This window comes from Muscardinus avellanarius, assembly GCF_963383645.1.
Source record: "Muscardinus avellanarius genome assembly, chromosome: 15".
In the NCBI taxonomy this organism is placed as follows: Eukaryota; Metazoa; Chordata; class Mammalia; order Rodentia; family Gliridae; genus Muscardinus; species Muscardinus avellanarius.
This window is the reverse complement of record NC_137801.1, coordinates 56519773-56541117: the sequence shown is the minus strand read 5'-3', so window position 1 is coordinate 56541117 and position 21345 is coordinate 56519773. Positions and strand designations below refer to the sequence as shown.

The 21345-nt window shown below is 39.9% G+C and overlaps 1 protein-coding gene across 1 annotated transcript in view; it reads left to right on the top strand.

Moving 5' to 3' along the window:
* Positions 1 to 21345, top strand: part of USP34 (ubiquitin specific peptidase 34) — a gene marked incomplete at both ends in the record, with an annotated part of 249862 nt that overhangs the window by 164249 nt on the left and 64268 nt on the right. Inside the window, 7 exons of the mRNA XM_080711495.1 lie at positions 81 to 159; positions 7051 to 7104; positions 7669 to 7764; positions 18984 to 19048; positions 19138 to 19213; positions 19314 to 19361; positions 19464 to 19529. Coding sequence (XP_080567621.1) covers positions 81 to 159; positions 7051 to 7104; positions 7669 to 7764; positions 18984 to 19048; positions 19138 to 19213; positions 19314 to 19361; positions 19464 to 19529 — 484 coding nt within the window. The remainder of the gene's footprint in view (positions 1 to 80; positions 160 to 7050; positions 7105 to 7668; positions 7765 to 18983; positions 19049 to 19137; positions 19214 to 19313; positions 19362 to 19463; positions 19530 to 21345) is intronic.

Here is a 21345-nt window from a genome sequence, read left to right as displayed (position 1 = left end):
TTATTTAAGTAGTAAGTTTAATAAAAAGATATTTATTAAATCCCTATAACCTTGACTGAGTACTATGTACTCTATTTTAGGTATCTTTTTAATGATGCTGAGGTAAAACCTTTTGATTCTGCTCAGCTTGCTTCTGAATGTTTTGGTGGAGAGATGACGGTAAGCTTAATTCAAAAATTTAAAATGGCTTATCTTTCCAAGTATTATAAAGTTTGTATAATGTTATTTATACTTGTGCTTTTTGGGGGGTATGGGATACTGAGTATTGAACTCAGGGGCATTCTGACTCTAAGCTGCACTGCAGACCTTTAAGGGGAAAAAGGAAGTGTCTCCCTAAGTTGCTAATGGTCTTACTAAGTTGCTGAGGCTGGACTCGAACATGTGATCCTTTTGTCTCAGCTTCCCAAGTACTTGGATTCAAGGGCATGCCACCACACTTGACTAGTTGCTATTATTAAACCTAGTTTATTTTTATGCTTTGGAAGTTTAATATGTTGGCAGATAATTAGACTCTAGGAAATCTTTCTCTCTCTCTCTCTCTCTCTCTCTCTCTCTCTCTCTCTCTCTCTCTGTGTGTGTGTGTGTGTGTGTGTGTGTGTGTGTGCGCGCGCGTGCGTGCGTGCGTGCGTGCGCTGCAGGGGATTGAACCCAGGGACATTCTATCTCCAAGCCACACCCCCACAACCCTATTTTATTTTTATTTTGAAATAGTTTCTCACTAGGTTGATGAGAGTCTCATAACTTGCTGAGATTGTCCGCAAACTTGTGATCCTCCTGTTCTCAGCTTCCCAAATACTACCAGGATTACAGGCATGAGCCACCACATTCAGCTTAAGAAATCTTAAAATTTCTATTTTTTCCTTCAAGCACAATTTGATGACAGAGTTAAAATAAAATAAAAATAAAGAGTACAAAAGTTTTGTGACACTGCTATGAGAATCATGATTAAACCTATTTACTCAGTGCATTGCAGCCCCCCCAAAAATTACTCTTTACTGACATAATATTAAAAATCTTGGACAAAAGCCAAGTGTGGAAGGCACATGCCTATAATCCGCTTACTTTGGGAGGCTGAGACAAGAGGGTCACAGGTCCAAGGCCAGCCTCAGGATCTTAGCAAGACACTGTTTGAAAACTAAACGTGGTAAGCTGGGTGTCGTGTTACAGGCTTGTAATATCAGTACTTGGGAAGCTGAGACAGGAGGATGGCAGGTTCACTGCCAGCTTCAGCTACTTAGTAAGGTCCTCCTCAACTTAATGAGGCCCTGTTTCAAAAATGAAGAAAAGCCGGGTGTGGTGGTACACGGCTTCAGTACTTGGGAAGCTGAGACAGGAGGTTTGCAGGTTCATGGCCAGCCTCAGCAACTTGTGAGGCCCTCTACAACTTAGTGAAACCCTGTCTCAAAATAAAAAATAGGGCTGGGAGTGTAGTTCAGAGGTAAAATGCCCCTGGTTTCAAGCCTCGGTTCTGGAAGGAAGAAAGGGTGAGAGGGAGGGAGGGAAAAATGGGACTGGAAGCTAGAATGCCCTGGGTTCGAGCCCCAGTTCCTCGAGGGAGGGAGGGAAGGAAAAAAATGGGGCTGGGAGCCAGGTATGATGGTACACACTTGTTATCTTAGTACTTGGGAGATCAAGGCAAGATGATCTGTGGGTTAGTTACCAGCCTTAGCTACTTAGTGAGGCCCTCTACAACTCAGTGAGTCCCTGTTTCAAAATAAAGAACAAAAAATAGAGCTGGGGGTATAGCTCAGAGGAAGAGTGCCCCTGGGTTCAATCTCCAGTACCACACAAAAAAAATGGGGTCTAGGAGTATATCTCCGAGGTAGATTCCCCTGGGTTCAATTCCCAGTACGGGGTGGGGGGGTATTAAAGTGGGTTAAAAGGGGTAGTACAGTGATAAAATGCCCCTGGGTTCAGTGCCCTTCAAAAAAATTTATACAGGAAGGTGGCTTTAAAGAATTGTTTCTTAGCCATGTGTGGTGGCACATTCTTGTAATCCCAGAACTTGGGAGGCTAAGACAGGATCACCGGTTCACAGACAGCCTTAGCTACTTAGTGAGGTTCTCTGCAACTTTGACCCTGTTTCAAAATAAAAAAAATAGAGCATAGCTCAGAGGTAGAATGCCTCTGGGTTCAATCCCCCAACCCCCACACGGTTTCTTTAATGCTTTTCATAAAATAACAGCATTTAACAGTTAACACTAGTTATGGAATACAATAAGACTCTGTGTCTGTGGTCCTGGGTTTCGAAGAATGGGATTGGGGGGGGCGTACTTGGGATGGAACCCAGGGGCATTATACCTCTGTGCTACACTCAGTAGCTGAGGCTGTCTGCAAACCTCAATCCTATTGTCTACACTCCAAGCGTGCTTTTTTTCCCCCAATACTGGAAATGGGACTGGGACTCAGGGGAATTCTACCTTCTAGTTGCACCCCCCAGCCCTATATTTTATTGGTCTCACTAAATTGCAGAGGGCCTCACACCTCCCTAAGCAGCTAAGGCTGGCCATAAACTACAATCCTCTTGTCTCAGCCTCCCAAATACTAGGATTAGAAGTTTGTACCACCACACCTGGCTCCAAGCCCCTTTTTTATTCTTTATTTTGAAACAGGGTCTCACTAAATTGCAGAGGGCCTCATGAAATAGCTGAAGTTGGCCGTGAACCTGCAATCCTCCTGTCTCAGCCTCCCAAGTACTGGGATTACAAGCACATGCCACCATGCCCAGCCTTTTTTTTTTTTTTTTTTTTTTTTTTTCTGGTACTGAGGATGGAACTGAGGGGTATTCTACCTCTGAGCTATAGCCCCCAGCTCTATTTCTTATTCTTTATTTTGAAACAGGATCTCAGTGAGTTACAGAGGGCCTCAACTCAGTAGGCGAGGCTGTCTGCGAACCTCCATCCTCCTGTCTCAGCCTCCCAAATGCTGGGATTACAAGCATGTCCGCCACTCCTGGCTTGAAATAACCTTTCTTTATATAAACATTCTAGTTTGATTTGATTTGGTTTTCCTGTTGTTATTTTTTGTTGTTTCTTTGTTTGCCTTGTGATCTTGGGCATTGAGCCTTGGAGCATTCTACTTCTGAGCTATACCCTGAGCCCTATTTTTATTCTTTTTGTTTTTGTGGTGCTGGGGATTGAACCCAGGGACATTCTACCTTCAAGCTGTATCCCTAGCCTGATTTCTTTTTCTTTTTGCAAAAGGGTCTGAGTTGCAAAGGACCTCACTAGGTAGCTAAGACTGGCTTTGAACCTTATCTTCCTTTCTCAGCCTCCCCAGTACTGAGATTATCATGTGCCACCTAACCTGGATACCACTTTCAGCTTTTTTTTTTCTTTTCTTTTATATATTTTTATTTGGAAACGGGGTCTCTTAAGCCAGGGAGGCTGGCTTCGAACCTGCACGATCCTCCTGTCTCTGCCTCCAAAGCGTGGGGATTACAAGCATGCGCCACCACGCCTGGCTCACCTCCAGCTTTTAACGAGTCTTGCTAGCGGGCGTGGTGGTCCATGTTTGTAATCCCAGCATTTGGGAGGCCAAGACAGGAGGATCACGGTTCACGGACAGCCTCAGCTACTACTTAGTGGGGCCCTTTGCAACTCAGACCCTATTTCAAAACAAAGAATAAAAAATAGGTCTGGGGGTGTAGCTCGCCCGTAGGTTCCATCCCCAGTACCGGGGGGGGGGGGCGGCTTGCTAAATTTCTGCAGGTCTTTGCTGGCCTCATCCTCTTATCTCAGCCTCCCAAGCACTAGAATTACAGGCCTGTTCCACCATGCCAAGCTCCTGTTTTTTATAATTTGTAATGGGACATTAAAAAGACATTTCACTTCTTTATAAGGTAGTTTATCCTGGTATAGTACCAGTTTCCTTAGTCCTACTGGGCCAGGCACTGTGGCACACACCTGTAATCTTAGTTCTTCGGAGGCTGGAGTGCAGTTTAGAGGTAGAAGAGGTAGAATGTCCCTGGGTTTAATCCCTAGTAAAACACACACACACACACACACACACACACACACACACACCCCTATCATATTGCAATGGAGTTGTATTTAGTTTTGGATGGTGTGTGAAACCCTGAATTTGATCTCTAGGACCAGCCAAAGGGTAGGAGAACAAACACACAAACCATCAGAACCTGACAGATTCTCACAAGTCAAGCAGTAGTAATTTCTGTTCCATAAATAGAATTTAGTCATTGCAAAATAACCTTTTCCTTTTTTTTTTTTTTTTTTTTTTTTTTCCTTTTTGTGGTACTGAGGATGGAATCCAGGGACCTTCTATGTCCAAGCTATACCTCCAACCCTTTCTTTTTCATTTTCTTTCTTCTTTTTTCTTCTCACTACTGGGGATGGAATCCAGGGGCATTCTACCTCTGAGCTAAACCCCAACCCTGTTTTTTATTCTTTATTTTGAAACAGCATCTCACTGAGTTGCACAGGGCCTAAGTAGTAGCTGAGGCTGTCAGCAAACTGCAATTCTTCTGTCTCAGCCTCCCAAAACCTGGGATTACAGGCGTGTGCTACCATGCCCTGCTTTTATTCTTATTTTGAAACAGGGTTTCACTAAGTAGCTGAAGCTGGCTTCAAATCTGTAATCTTCCTGTCTCAGCCTCCCACATACTGGTATTACAAGCATGTCCCCCCACTCCTGGCTTGAAATAACCTTTCTTTATATAAGCATTCTAGTTTGGTTTGGTTTTTTTTGAAACAGGGCCTCACTGAGTTGCAAAGGGCCTCACTAGGTAGCTGAGGCTGGCCTTGAACCGTGATCCTCCTGTTTCAGCTTCCCCAGTACTGAGATTACAGGTGTGTGCCACCTCGCCTGGTTCTCTTTAAATTTTTATTTTGTGCATTGTTGTCATGCATGTTAATGGGGTGCTAGATATTATATACATGCACACATCACTCATTTAGCCTTTCCCCAATTCACACTCTACTCCCTCTCTTCCTTTATTCTTTATTTTGAAACAGGATCTCACTAAGTTTCAGAGGGCCTCTCTAAGTAGCTGAGGCTGGTCATGAACTGTCTCAGCCTTTCAATCCTTGGGAGGTACAAGCGTTCACCCCCATGTCTGGCATAGAGCATCATTTTATAATGTCTTTGTTGAGTGTTTTCCGTGCCTTTAGTGTCTCTCTTCACTTTCCCTCTTTCCCACTGATTTTCTTTTTTCTTATCCTTCATTTCTTTTGTTGTGTCTTGGTTGACTAATGCTTTTTTGTGTCTCTTCTTTCTCTCGCCTGTCATTTACATCCTGTATTTATTTATTTATTTATTTATTTATTTATTTATTTATTTTTTGGGTGGTACTGGGGTTCCTGGAAGCCCTTCTACCTCCGGGCTACACTCCCAGACCTATTTTATATTTTTGAAACAGGGTCTCTTATGCCAGCGCTGCTGGCTTCGAACTCGCGTGATCCTCCTGTCTCTGCCTCCCAAGCGCAGGGATTACAAGCGTGCGCCACCACGCCCGGCACACATCCTGTTTTTATATGTGGACAAAACTGGGCATGGTGGTGCAGGCTTGTAATCCCATCATTAGGGAGGCTGAGAAAGGGGGATCACAGGTTGGTAGACAGCCTCAGCCACTTAGTAAAGCCCTTTGCAACTCAGTTGGGACACTGTTTCAAAGTGAAGAATAGAAAATAGTGCTGGATGCATAGCTCAGAGGTAGAATACCCTGGGTTCCGCCCCCAGTACCACAAAAAAATTAAATAAAGAAAGATAGAAAAGCCAGGCGAGGTGGTGCACGCTTGTAATCCCAACATTCGGGAGGCTGAGACCAGATGATCACGGTTCGCGGACAGCCTCAGCTACTTAGTGAGGCCCTCTGCAACTCAGTGAGACCCGGTTTCGAAATAAAGAATAAAAAATAGGGCAGGGGTTGTATTTCAGAGGTTGAATGCCCCTGGGTTCCATCCCCAAAACCCGCCAAAGAAAAAAAAAAGAAGAAAGAAAGAAAGAAGCAGACCATTTTGTTTTGTCTGCCATAAGTCACTGGCAGCACTGTGGTTGTTTTTTGTTTGAATGCCTGGTGGAAGTACATAAGGAGATACAGCTTTCTACCAATTCATACCAAAAACCTGTTGATTATGTTTATGATGTTGCTGAGTGTGCAGTAAGTTCAGTGTTTACTTCTACTTAAAATAGCTGAATAAGGTCCAAGCCAAGCGAGATAGCGCATGTTTTTAATCCCAGCATTTGGAAGGCGGAGACTGGAGGATCACAGTTCCCTAGACAGCCTCAGCTACTTAGCAAAACCCTTTGCAACTCAGTAAGACCCTGTTTCAAAAATAAAATACTAAAAAATAGGGCTGGGGTGTATCTCAGAGATACATGCCCCTGGGTTCCATCCCTAGTACCAAGCTGGGCCTGGTGGTACACACTTGTAATCCCAGTACTTGGAAGGCAAAGACAGAAGGATCTGATCATAGTTCAAGGCTAACTTTACCTAATTAGCGAGGCCCTCCACAACTTAATGAGACCCTGTTTCAAAATAAATCATATAAACCAAGTGTGGTGGGACATGCTTGTAATACCAGCATTTGGGAGGCTGAGACAGGAGGATCTGGTTCTTGGCCAGCCTCAGATACTTAGGCCCTCCACAACTCAGTGAGATACTGTTTCAAAAAATAAAAAGGAATTAAAAAATAGGGCTAGAGAATGTAGCTGGGAGATAGAATGCCTCTGGATTTCATCCCTATTACTGCCCCCCCCCAATAAATAAATAAATAAATAAATATTTTAAAAATAAGCTACCTCCAGTACTGACAAAAAAGAAAAAGAGGTCCACACTAATCTTTCCTTGACATACTTTCTTTATTTGCTTTCTTCTGTTACAAAAACTTTTCTGTCTCAATTTGTTAGTATTAAGTTCTCTATCTAAAACATTGTATCAACTGTTGTGCTATGATACACTAGCCAAATTCATGAAATAAGATTTTTATGAATGCAGTGTTACTTACTTACAAAGTTACTTGAAGTATTAGATGGCTGATTATGAAACAAATGTAAATGTAGCTGAGTAAATTATTATTTTATTTTTAACAGACGAAGACCTATGATTCTGTCACGGATAAATTTATGGATTTCTCCTTTGAAAAGGTAATCATTTCTCATAAAATTTCTATAGTATTTTCTTTTTACCTCATATCTAATTTTAGAATCACTTCTTTTCAGAGTTGGGTGTGGTGGTGCATGCCTTTAATTTCAGTACTCGGGAGACTGAGACAGGAGAGTTGCATGTTTGAGGACAGCCTCAGCAAATAGACTCTCAGCAAACAACAAGACTCTGTTTTCAAATAAGAAATAAAATCAGAAGCTGGGCATGGTGGTATACACTTGAAATCCCAGTACTTGTGAGGGTGAGATAGGAGGATCCACGTTTGCACCAGTCTCAGCTACTTAGCAAGGCTTGCCGCAACGTAGTGAGACCCTGTTTCAAAATAAAGAATAAAAAATTGGGCTGGGGGTATAGCACAGAGGTAAAATGCCCCTCGGTTCAATCCCTAGCACCACACCAAAAAGAAAGAAAGAAATCAGGCTGCTGGAAGTATAGCTTTAAGGTAGAATGCCTCTGGGTTCAATCCCCAGTACTATAAAAAAAAAAAAAAAGAAAATATTTCTTGTCAAAATGAAAATACGCTTTTTTATTCTTGCCTCTTAAAGACACACAGTGCATATATGCTGTTTTACAAACGCATGGAACCAGAAGAAGAAAATGGCAGAGAATACAAATTTGATGTTTCATCAGAGTTACTTGAGGTATGTTAACTTGACTTTATTAACAGTTAAAAATATATTGGGTGTTTATACCAGGAAACCACAGTATAAACACAGGCTCTACAACATTAATGAAATTGAATTTCATGTAGACATTGTATGTGGCTAGGATTAGTTTGTTACCAGGGATTGGACCCAGGGCACTCTACCATCGAGCTACATCCCTAGCCTCTTTTTTCTTTTTATTTTTAGACAAGGTTTTGTTAAGTTGCTGAGACTGGCCTTGAACTTGTGATTGCTCTGCCTCAACCTCCTGAGAAGCTAGAATTATAGGCATGAATCACATCTGCCTCCATGTAGATCTTAAGGGTATTTACCGGTAGTGTTGTTGTTACTGTCATAAGACAGAATAATGAAAAATTATAATGAAAGTGAAAAAATTAGAAAGTTGAAAGGATTAGTGGAATGAGGATGAGCTTACAAGTAATTGTAGTTATTAGTTTTCTGTATCTTGGATTACAGTGATAGATGTATTAATGTTTCTTCTGCTATGTTTAACAATAAAACACATACTCAAGCATACAATGCATTTGAAATGAATTTAAATTTCATTTTGTATATTGAAAAATGAGTGTCTCATTTATAATAATAATGAGGCTTTTTTGTTTCACTGTAGGAGGTGGTAATGGTAATAATATGTTATTGATCATATAACTTTGTGTATCCTATTGATATTAAACATTTCTAGCCAAAAAATAGAGAAAGTAGATCTTTTCCAGACAGGAATACCTGATAAAAATGTATTCTTATATCTAAACAATTCAGCTTTTAGTATCAGGTATTAGGGAGGAAAATAACTTTTTCCCCCATTGTTGGGATCATTATTTCTTAACACTGAATAGATTGGGTAGCTCTGTGGTAGAGTGTTTGCCTAAGCATATTCAACACCCTGACTTTGATTCCCAGCATGGCAAAAAATATATATATTTTGTTTGTTTTGTCTTGTTGGTACTGGCGTTCCTAGAAACCCTTCTACCTTCGGGCTACACTCCCAGACCTTTTTTCTTTTTTTTTTTGAAAACAGGTCTCTTAAGCCAGCAAGCCTTGCTTGGAACCTGCGTGATCCTTCTGTCTCTGCCTCCCAAGTGCAGGGATTACAAGCTTGCACCACCATGCCTGGCTAAAAAAAAAAAAAAAAAAAAATTGAATGGGTTTTCTTCCCCCAACTATTTTTTTCTTTTGGTACTGGGTATGGAACCTAGGGGCATTCTACCTCTGAGCTCCACCTCAGCCCTATTTTTTATTTTTCACTAAGTAGCTGAGACCCACCAGGCCAGGAATCTTGATCCTATTGTCTCAGCCTTCCGTGCTGGGATTATAAGCATGTGCCACCATGCCCGGCTTTCCCCAAATATTTCTAACTAGCAACCTCCCTGTCACATATGTGAATGGTAAAAGCCAAAAATACTCTTCTTTCAACTGCTTAATCAGATTTACCAGTAGTATATTATTTATAATAATATATTAATTATAGCTGGCCTCCTCAGATGTGATGTTACTAAACTTCCCTATTTGTACAAAAGTTTATTTTAATCAGCATCATAACCATAATTTTTTTCATTTATGGTACTGGCAGTTTAATCCAGGTGCATTCTACCCAATTTATACCCCAGTCCTATTTTATTGTTTATTTTGAAACAGGATTTCAGTAAGTTACTAAGGCTGGCCATAAACCTGAGATCCTCCTGTTTCAGCCTCCCAAGGACTGTGATTACCTCAAAACTACAGTGAAAATTGAATCAGCCTTAGGCCGGGCGTGGTGGCGCACGCTTGTAATCCCCGCGCTTGGGAGGCAGAGACAGGAGGATCGCGCAGGTTCGAAGCCAGCCGCGCACGCTGGGTTAGGAGACCCTGTTTCCAAATAAAAATGTAAAAATAGGTCTGGGAGTGTAGCCCGGAGTTAGAAGGGCTTCCAGGAACCCCAGTACCACAAAAAAAAAAAAAAAAAATTGAATCAGTCTTATGTACAAGGCTCTTTTCTGTCAAAGTATTCAGTTAAATTGAGACCTTACTCAATATGTCGATCCAAGAATATTTAATGATATTTAGTCCATATGTCAAATAAAATGAAATTTTAAATAAAGCTTTAATAATGATGTATATTGTTTGTAACATCAGTGTTTCCTAAATTTTTTTCTGGCCTCAGGATTCCTTTATAGCTTTTTTTTTTTTTTTTTTTTTTTTTTTTTGCGTGTGTGTGGGGGGGTACTAGGGGTAGAACCCAGGGGCCTTTGTGTGTGTAGGGGCCTTTGTGTGTGTACACTCCCAGACCTATATTTTATTTAGAAACAGAGTCTCTTAAGCCAGTGGATGCTGGCTTCGAACCTGTGGGATACTCCTGTCTCAGTCTCCCAAGTGTAGGGATTACAAGTGTGCGCCACCACGCCTGGCTCAGGATTCTTTTATAATCTAAAAATTATCAAGGGTCTTAAAAAAGCATGCACCACCATACCCAGCTCAAAATGTTTTGGTTTTAAGGATGGTTATGCTGGCCGGACATGGTACACATACTTGTAATCCCAGCATTTGGAGGGCTGAGACAGGAGGCTTACAATTCTCAGCCAGTTTCAGCTGCTTAGTGAGGCTCTTTGCAACTCAGACCCTGTTTCAGAATATAGAATTAGAAAATAGGGCTGGGGGTGTAGCTCGGAGGTAAAATGCTTCATTCCCACTACCACAAAAAAAATAAATAAAAGGTTATGCCGGGCGTGGTGGCACATGCTTGTAATTTTAGTATTTGGGAGGCTGAGACAGGATGTTTGCAGGTTCACGGACAGTCTCAGCTACTTAGGCCCTGTGCAACATAGATGCTGTTTCAAAATAAGCAATAAAAAATAAAAAATAAGCCTGGGGGTGTAGCTCAGAGATCAATCCACAGTACTGCAAAAAAAAAAAAAAAAAAGGTTATAAGCCAGGCATAGTGTCACTATGCCTGTAATCCCAGTACTTGGGAGGCTGAGACTAGAGAATCTCAGGTTTGAAGACAACCTCAGCAAGTAGTGAGGCTTTTTATAAAACTAGTGAGATTTTTTCCAAATAAAAGTGAAAATCATGCATGGGACTGTACCTTGGAGGTAGAATGCCCCTGGGTTCAATTTTCAGCACAACCAAAAAAAAAAAAAAAAAAAAAAGGAAGGAGGGAGGAGTGTTTATAATCTGGAGTTGGTGGTAAATTCTTTTAATCTCAGTACTGGGAAGCTGAGATCGAATTGTAGGTTCAGCAATAGCCTTACCAAATACTGAGACACTTACTGACCTAGCGAGACCCTGTTTCAAAATAATGTCGGGCTGGTAGTATAATTCGGGGGTAGAATGCCCCTGGGTTCAATCTCCAGTACCACACACACAAAAAAAAGGAAAAAGGAGTTGTTGTATCTTTGTTTGTTTGTTTGTTTGTTTTCCTCTTTTAGTACTAGGGATTGTATTTGGGCATTCTACCTCCAAGCTAACTGCCACCCCTTTTTATTGTTCATTTTGAAACAGGGCCTCACTAAGTTGGTGAGGCTGGGCTCAAATCTGTAATCCTCCCAAGAACTGGGATTTCAGTTGTATGTCACTGGCCCTGGCTAAGTGTGGTTATATGTATCTTTCCCATGTTAGCAACTAAACTCATTAATTTATCAGTATCAAAAGTAAGGCTATTATATACTAACATATGTTTTGTAAATGTTTTTCTAATAAAATATTTAAGAACGGGCTGTATAATATTAGTATTTATAATTCTAAGTAAAACTTGTATGAGATAGAGGGGGTACTAGGGATTGAACCCCAGGGTTCAGTAAGAAAAGTTTCCCTGTTTTACATTTTTGCAGATCTCTTTAATTTCTAGTTTAAGAGAAGAAAACTGGCTGGGTATGGTGGTGCATGCTTGTAATCCCCACGCTTGGGAGGCTGAGACAGAAGGATCAGATGGCACAGGTTCAAAGCCAGACTCAGCAACTTAGTGAGACCCTCTTTGCAAATAGAATATAAAAATAGGTCTGGGAGTACAGCCTGGAGGTAGAAAGCCTCTGGGTTCTGCCCCTAGTACCACCACAAAAAAAAAAGAGGGAGGGAGGGAGGGGGAGAGAGAGAGAGAGAAAGAGAAGACAACTGGATTCTTGTGACAGCTTCTACATTTGATCTGTTACTACTTCACTCATCATGTAGCCTGTGGAAAAGTTCATTGTTCCCTTACAAGAAAATGAGAATTACTATCGTATTATTAAAGAAAATGGTTTTTACTTAACAGACTCCTTATAATGGCTACAGGAAACTCCAGAGCTTTCCAAACCATTCTTTAAAATTATATTTTTGGGGCCGGGTGTGGTGGCGCACACTTGTAATCCCCGTGTTTGGAAGGCGTAGACAGGAGGATTGCGCAGGTTCGAAGCCTGTGGCTGGCTTAAGAGACCCTGTTTCCAAATAAAAATATAAAATAGGTCTAGGAGTGTAGCCTGGAGGTAGAAGGGTTTCCAGGAACCCCAGTACCACCAAAAAAAAAAAATAATAATAATAATAATAAAATAAATAATAAAGTAAAAACTTTAAAAATTATATTTTTGAACATGCATAGTGGCACCTGTATGTAATCCTAGTATTTGGGAGCCTGAGCCAGAAGGATTAAAGGGTTGAAGACAGCCTTTAAAAGTAATGAGACTCTCAGCTACCTAGTAAGACCTTGTTTTAAGACAGAAAAATAAAATAGGGGTGGACATGTAGCTCAGAGGTAGTATGCCCCTGAGTTCTGTCCTCAGTACCAATCAACAAACAAACCAAAAATACAGATTTGCTTTGTGACAAGAGGGAATCACCAAACCTTTACTCTAAGAAAAGAAGCAGGCTGTACTAAATACATGAGAACAGTCCTGGTTACTGTGCCAAGCGTGGTGGCGCAGACTTGTACTTGGGAGGCTGAAACAGGAGTATTGCAGGTTCGTGGCCAGCCTCAGCTACTTAACGTGACTCTCCACAACTTAGTGAGACCCTGTTTCAAAATAAATGAAAAATAGGGCTGGGAGTGGGGCTCAGAGGTAGAAAGTTTCTGGGTTCAATCCCCAATTCTTGCCAAAAAGAAAATATATATATTCCTAATTGCAGGTTTAAATCACACATTTTTATAATTGTTTGTTTGTTTATTGTAATACTGGGGATGGAACCCAGGGGCATTCTATCTCAGAGCTATACCCCGAGCTCGATTTTTTATTTTTTATTTTTTTGGTGGTACTGCGGTTCCCGGAAGCCCTTCTACCTCCGGGCTACACTCCCAGACCTATTTTATACTTTTTTTTTTTTTTTTTTACTTTTGGAAACAGGGTCTCTTAAGCCAGCAGGCTGGCTTCGAATCAGCGCGATCCTCCTGTCTCTGTCTCCCAAGTGCAGGGATTACAAGCGCGTGCCACCATGCCCGGCGCGATTTTTTTATTCTTTAATTTTGTTTTGGGGGTTTGGGAATGGAACTCAGGGGCATTCAACCTCCGAGCTATGCCCCCTGCCCTATTTTTTATTCTTTCTTTTGAAACAGGGTCTCACTAAATTGTAGAGAGCCTCACTAAGTAGCTGAGGCTGTCTGTGAACCGCAATCTTCTTGTCTCAGTCTCCCAAATGCTGGGATTACAAGCATGTGCCACCACACCCGGCTATTAATTTAAAATGAGTTTCTTGCCGGGCATGGTGGCGCACGCTTGTAATCCCCGCGCTTGGGAGGCGGAGACAGGAGGATCGCGCAGGTTCGAAGCCAGCCGCGCTGGCGTAAGAGACCCTGTTTCAAAAATATAAAATAGAAGCCGGGCGTGGTGGCGCACGCTTGTAATCCCCGCGCTTGGGAGGCAGAGACAGGAGGATCGCGCAGGTTCGAAGCCAGCCGCGCGCGCTGGCTTAGGAGACCCTGTTTCCAAATATAAAAAAAATGTAAAAAGAGGTCTGGGAGTGTAGCCCGGAGGTAGAAGGGCTTCCAGGAACCCCAGTACCACCAAAAAAAAAAAAAAAAAAAAAAATATATATATATATATATATATATATATATATATATATATATATATATATATATATAGGTCTGGGAGTGTAGCCCGGAGGTAGAAGGGCTTCCAGGAACCCCAGTACCCCCCCCCCCAAAAAAAAAGAGTTTCTTTGCATATGTATTTTACTAAAAACTAAACAAAAACAATATCATGTGTAAATTAATATTAACACCGGTTTGGGTTTTGGTTTTTTGTGGGTTTTTTTGTTTGTTTTTTGTTTTTGCATGTATGTGGTATTTGGGATTGACCCCAGAGCATTCTACCTCCTAGCTACTCCCTTAGCCCCCTCCCTCTTTCTTTCTTTCTTTCTTTCTTTCTTTCTTTCTTTCTTTCTTTCTTTCTTTCTTTCTTTCTCTTTCTTTCGTGTGCGTCGTCCTGGGATTGGAACTTAGGGGCATTCTATCTCTGAGCTATACTCTCAGTTCTATTTTTTATTCTTTATTTTGAAACAAGGTCTCACTGAGTTGCAAAGGACCTTACTAAGTAGCTGAAGCTGGCCTCCAGCCACTATTCTTCTGTCCCAGCCTCCCAAATGCTGGGATTACAGTCATGCACCACCATGCCCAGCTTATTCTTTAGTTTGAAACAGGATCTTACTAAATTTGGGAGAGTTTCACTAAGTAGCTGAGGCTGAGATTTTCCTGAGATGAACCTGAGATTTTCCTGTCTCAGCCTCCTAAGTACTGGGATTACAAGCATGTGCCACCACCCAGCTACGGGTTTGTTTGTTTGTTTGTTTGTTTGTTTATTTATTTATTTATTTATTTATTTATTTATGTTGGTGGTGCTGGGGTTCCTGGAAGCCCTTCTACCTCCAGGCTACACTCCCATGGGCTACACTCCCAGACCTATTTTATACTTTTTTTTATGTGGAAACAGGGTCTCTTAAGCCAGCGCGGTTGGCTTCGAACCTGCGCGATCCTCCTGTTTCCGCCTCCCAAACACAGGGATTACAAGCCTGCGCCACCACGCCTGGCCCCAGCTACAGGTTTTAGATATAAACTGGAATCTAGCCTGATAGTATAGTAAAAGCATAGCTATATAAAACTTTTTCAAAAGATAATATAAAAATTTCAGAAAATACAAGAGATTTAATAAGTAGATGAACTAATTATGTCATAGTGACTTAAAGAAAATAAAAATAAAGTTCTTAGAAAGGGTAGTTGATAGAACCAGGCATGATGGCACATTCTTGTAATCCCAGTACTTGGGAAGCTGAGACAGGAGGATTACTCAGGTTCGAAGCTAGCCTCAGCTACTTAGTGAGGCCCTCTGCAACTTAGCCCCTATAGCCTAGAAGTAGAAAGCTACTGGGTTTCATTCTAAGTACAAAAAAATAAAAAGAGTAGTTGAGCCAGGCCTGGTGGCACACGCTTATAATCTCCCAGCATTTGGGAGGCTGAGACCGGAGGATCACGGTTTGTGGACAGCCTCAGCTACTTAGTGAGGCCCTCTGCAACTTAGTGAGACCCTGTTTCAAAATAAAGAATAAAAAAAATAGGGCAGGGGGTGTAGCTTGGAGGTCAAATGCCCCTGAGTTCTATCCCCAAACTCGCAAAAAAAAAAAAAAAAAGTAATTGATAAATTGATAGGGATTGTTGGTGAAGGATCAGGTTCAGGATGTTAAACTGAGTCTTGAAAGAAAGAAAAAATTATGTGAAGAGTTGTCAGATGAATAGAATTATCATAGAGAAGCTGGACACAGTGCTGTATTCTTGTAACCTTAGCACTTGGGAGTCTCAGTCAAGATAATCACATTGAGCCCAGGAGCTCAGACCAACCTTAGCAATATCACGAGACTCCACCTAAAAAAAAAAAGTAGTATTATATTTAAATTTTCTAAGAAAGACATAGGTTTGTTGTTTGTTGTCATGTTAGGAGATAAAATATTATCTGTGTTACTCTGATATTTAGTTATTTGAAAGAGCAAGTGATCTAAGGTGAGATTAGACAGTCATATAGGAAAAAGGGAAATCTCGATAATTCACTGCAATGGTTTTACACTTAGAAATCAGTTTGCTATAAGCACATTGTATTGATAAAATATAAAAAGGATCATTTGTAAAAACCAGGTGAATGTTTTTGCACAACAGTAGTGAGCAAGACTAAAAGTACAGAATGTGGTGAGAACAAAGAAACTATCGGGTTTTAAGTCCTGGAGCTAGATAATTAGAGCCAAGAATGAAGCTCACATGAGGTAAAAGGGACAAAAGTTACTGCGCTGGATCTAGAAATTATCTCATGGCTAGAAATAAGTTTGAAGTGGATTCCTTTGCAGAGAAAAGATATCAAACTGCATTGAAAGATTCCTGTAATACTCAGGTCTGAAGGTCTACAGAAAGTCAAGGCCTAATGCTGCTTATTATCTCTGAAGCAGGCTGTTAATTGAAGGAGAGCCGTTAATAATCACAGCACAAATTTGTTCTATATGAAAATAAGCTTGGCTAGGCTCATGCATGCTAGGCACTCTTAAACACTAAGCTACATCCCCAGCCCGTGTGTGTGTGTGTGTGTGTGTGTGTGTGTGTGTGTGTGTGTGTGTATGTACAGTATTGAGGATTGAACCCAGGGCCATTGTACTCCTGAACTATACCCCCAGTCCCCCCCCCCTTTTTTTAAACAGAGTTTCACTAAGTCGTGGAAGGCCTCAATAAGTAGCCGAGGCTGGCCATGGCCCTGTGACACTCCTGTCTCAGACTCCCAAGAACTGGGATTACAAGCATGCGCCATGATTGGCTTTTTGCCAGTATTTAAACAGAAGCCTTCTCTTGCAACCTGGTCTTGTCAAAATGTAACATGACTTAGGGTTTCTTCACTTATATATTAACTCTTCAAAGAGGATTTCAGAGTAATACTTTTTAAATCTTTTATAAAGTTCATTAAAACCCCACAACTATTTGAAGCAATCAAATAATGATCAAAAGAGAGTAGGCTTAGTAACTATTTCTATATTTCTTTTACCTTGAAAAATTTTTTTATTTTTTTAATTTTTTAATTTTTTTTATTGGTGCACTGTATTCATACATCATAGTGAGATACAAACTTTTGTAGACATACTTGCACACATCGCCCAGTCAGCCCCCACCCGAACCCCACCCCATTCTCTCCCCATCCCTCCCTCCCATGCTTGGCTTAGTGGTTGACATCTAGTATTATAGCAATTTATCCAAACTTAAAAATGATAATCTCACATAACAGTTTCATTTGTCTGATACCAAGCTTTTGATGACTTAAAAATAACATTTCAATATTTCTTTTTACTTTCTTTCTTACCAGAGAATATTTTTTTTCTATTTTTTCTAGGTGAAACTGTCATATATTTATATATTTATTTTTCAGAAAAAAATCTATCCTTATATGGAAAATGGACTCTAGATACCCAAAATGATCTTGAAAAAGAACAAAGCTAGAAGATATATATTTCTGATTTCAAACCATATAAAGCTACAATAATTGAAACAGTGTAGTACTATTCTAAAGGCTGATATATAAACCATTGGAGTTAAATAAAAGCCTAGAGCTAAATTCTTCCCTATATTGTCAAGTTATTTTTGACAAGGTTTCCACGAACATTTGGTGGTGGAAATAATAATCTTTTAACTAAATATTGTTGAAACATAATAATTACATGGAAGAGAATAAAGTTGGACCCTTACCTAATCCCATATACAAATATTAACTCAAAATAGATAAAAGACCTAAATATAAATCTTAAGACTATAAACTTTTAGGAGAAAATCTGGGTCATAAAACCTCACAACATTGAAATTGGCAGTGATTTCTTGGATATGATTTCAATGGCACAGGCAACAAAAGAGTATACAAACTCCCTAAAAAAAAAAAAAATATTGTATATCCAAAGACAATGTAAACAGAGTTAACAGTTACTAATAGAATGGGAGAAAATATTTCCAAATGCTATATCTGAAGGTATATTAATATTCCAACTAGAAATCCTAAAAATTAACAACAATAAAGGCAAACAATACCATTTAGAGATAGGTAAAAGACTAGCATAAATAATGAATCTCCACAGATAACCAATCTTAGTTGTCTGTTGGATGGAAACTCTTGTTTCTCTGGTTCTGGTGTGTGTTACCTATTTCTTCTTTGTAGTTAATCTCTTTGAGTATTTTCTCTAGTGCTGGTTTTGAAGACATAAATTCCTTCAGTTTCTGTTTGTCATGGAAGCTTCAAGTGCCTTGAAAAAATTTAACGTGAGAGAGAGAGAGAGAGAGAGAGAGAGAGAGAGAGAGAGTATGTGTGTGTGTGTGTGTGTGTGTGTGTGTGTGTGTGTGTGTGTGTTTTTACTGGGAATTGATCCAGGAGCATTTTAACCTCTGAGCTCTACCCTCCAGCCATATATTTTTTTTTAATTTGGAAACAGGGTTTTCACTAAGTTGCTGATAACCTTATTAAATTGCCAAAGCTGGCTTCGACCATTGATCCTCCTGTCTTCTCTTTCCTAGTACTAGGATTACACACACGTGCAACCAGACCTGGCTCAAAACTTTTTTTTTTTTTTTTTTTTTTTTTTTTTGCGGGTCTGGGGATGGAACCAGGGGCATTCGACCTCCAAGCTACACCCCTGCCCTATTTTTTATTCTTTATTTTGAGACAGGGTCTCACTGAGTTGCGGAGGGCCACACTAAGTAGATGAGGCTGTCCTCAAACCACGATCCTCCAGTCTTAGCCTCCCGAATTCTGGGATTACAAGCGTGTGCCACCACTCAAAATGAATTTTTTTGTGTGTGGTACTGGGGATTGAACTCAGGGGTACTCTGCTTCCAAGTTCCACCATCAGCTCTTTTCATTTATTTTTTTTATTTTGAAACAGTCGAGATAGGTTCAAAATGAGTTTATGTGCATATTTTTGTTTTTATTTTATTATCATTACATATGTGTGTGTGTATGTATGTATATAGGTGGTACTGGGGATGGAACCCTTCCACCTACGGGCTACACTCCCAGACCTATTTTGATATTTTTATTTTTGGAATCAGGGTCTCTTAAGCCAGCGGCTTCGAACCTGCACGATCCTCCTGTATCTGCCTCCCAAGAGTGGGGATTACAAGCGTGCGCCACCACGCCCGGCCATATTTTTGTTTTTTAGAGAATTTTTTTTTATCTAGTAAAAATAGTAATAAAATATAATGAAGTAAACTGATTTCTTATGTATAATGTTTACTTATTTTTCCTCAGTGGATTTGGCATGACAATATGCAGTTTCTTCAAGATAAAAACATTTTTGAACACACATATTTTGGGTAAGTTGTGTAATTTATTGTAGTATATGTTTCACTTATTTTTTTTAAATCCTTTATACAAATTTTAAGTTATTTTCTTTAAATTCCAGGTTTATGTGGCAGTTATGTAGTTGTATTCCAAGTACATTACCAGATCCTAAAGCTGTATCTCTAATGACAGCAAAGGTAATATATAAATATTAGATAACTTTGTCAAATATATTACTTTAAAATATTTAAATCATCATCTTCCCTTGTTTTTGCTTAATTGTATTTTTTCTTACAGTTAAGCACTTCCTTTGTCCTAGAGACATTTATTCATTCAAAAGAAAAGGTATGTGTTTTATTTAGTGGATTTTTATGTCCTTTCTCTTATTTATCAGTTGTCTCTTATTGTTTTAATGATTGGCTCATAATGCCCTTGTGCCTTTTTTAGCCAACAATGCTCCAGTGGATTGAACTACTGACTAAACAGTTCAATAATAGTCAAGCAGCATGTGAGGTGAGGTGAATAATTCAACAAATAATACATATAGTATCTTAAGATTTCCTTTTTGTTTTACTAGAGCAAAATTGTTTTTTCTCTTTATAAATCATAAGGAGTTCAGTGTAGTTTTTTCTATATATGGTCGCTGGAAAATTTATAATTTATGTATCAAATCCATTACTCAATTCATTGATTAAATAATTACTTTAAAACACTCAGGTTTCTCCCTTGTGTTATAAAAGGGAAAAAATGAAAAAAATTAAAGACTTTTGGAAGGTTTTGTTTGTTTGTTTTTTAAACTATTTTGGTGGTATGCTGGGCGTGGTGGCGCACGCCTGTAATCCCCGCGCTTGGGAGGCGGAGACAGGAGGATCGCGCAGGTTCGAAGTCAACCGCGCTGGCTTAAGAGACCCTGTTTCCAAATAAAAATATAAAAAATAGGTCTGGGAGTGTAGCCCAGAGGTAGAAGGGCTTCCAGGAACCCCAGTACCACCAAAAAAAAAAAAAAAAAAAAAAAAAAACTATTTTGGTGGTATTAGGGATTTAACCCAGGGCCTCAGACATGCTACACAGGTGCTTTGCTACTGAGCTCAGGTGTTTCTTAACATTTTTGTTTTATTTTGTTTCATTTTATTGAGGTATAATTGACAATTAAAAGTTGTATATAAGCTAAGCGTGGTGCAACACACTTGTAAACCCAGCATTTGGGAAGCTGAGACAGGAGGATCCCCATTCCTTGGATAGGCTCAGCTACTTAGTGAGGCTCCTTGCAACTTATGAGACCCTGTTTCAAAATAAAAAATAGGACTGAGTTTATAGCTTGGAGGTAGAATGCCCCAGCGTTTCCTCCCCAGTACCACCAAAAAAAATGTATGCGTTTAAGGTATAAAGTATAATGTTTTGATATGTTTGTATATCTGCCACCACTTAGATGCCATGAGTATAAGTATCACTGGTAACAACTCTTAAGATCCCCTAGGCATGGAGGTATCTGCCTGTAATCTCAGTACTTGGGAGGCTGACACAGGAGGATCGAAGGCTTGCAGCCAGCTTCATCTACTTAGGCCCTCCACAACTTTTGAAGCTGTGATTCCAAATAATGAACAAAAAATATGGCTGGGGTATAGCTTTGAGGTAGAATGCCCCTGGGAAAAAAAAAATAAAAATAAAAATAAAATAGGGCTGGGGTTTAGCTCAGAATTAGAATGCCCCTGAGTTCAAGCCCTGGTACCATGAAAAAAAAAAAAAAAAAAAGACTCATAAGATCTACTCTCTTAGTAATTTCAAGTAAACAATATGCTCAGAATTTATTTATTTTTTATGTTTTTGCAATACCTCAGGATATTGTACCTTCGAAGTATACTCCCAGCTTTAGTTTTTTAGTCCTTTTTTAAAAAAACAAAACAAAAACAAAAAAAAAAACAGGGTCTTGCTGAGTTGTGAAGGGCCTCGCTAAGTATTTGAGGCTGTCCACAAACCGTGCTCCTCTGGTCTCAGCACCCCTGAATGCTGGGATTACAAGAGTGTGCCACCACGCCTGGCTCTTTATCTTTTTTTTTTTCCAATACTGAAGATGAAACCTAGGAGCATTCTACCTCTGAGTGACACCCCCAGCCCTAATTTTTTTTTTTTTTTTTTTTGTGGTACTGGGGGTGGAACCCAGAGGCTTTCTCCCTCTGGGCTATACTCCCAGACCTTTTTAATATTTTATTTGGAAATAGGGTCTCACTAAGTTGTTGAAAGCCTCACTAAGTAGCTGAGGCTGGCTTTGAACTCGTGCAATCCTCCTGTGTCAGTTTCCCAAGCGCGGGGATTACAAGCGTGCACCACC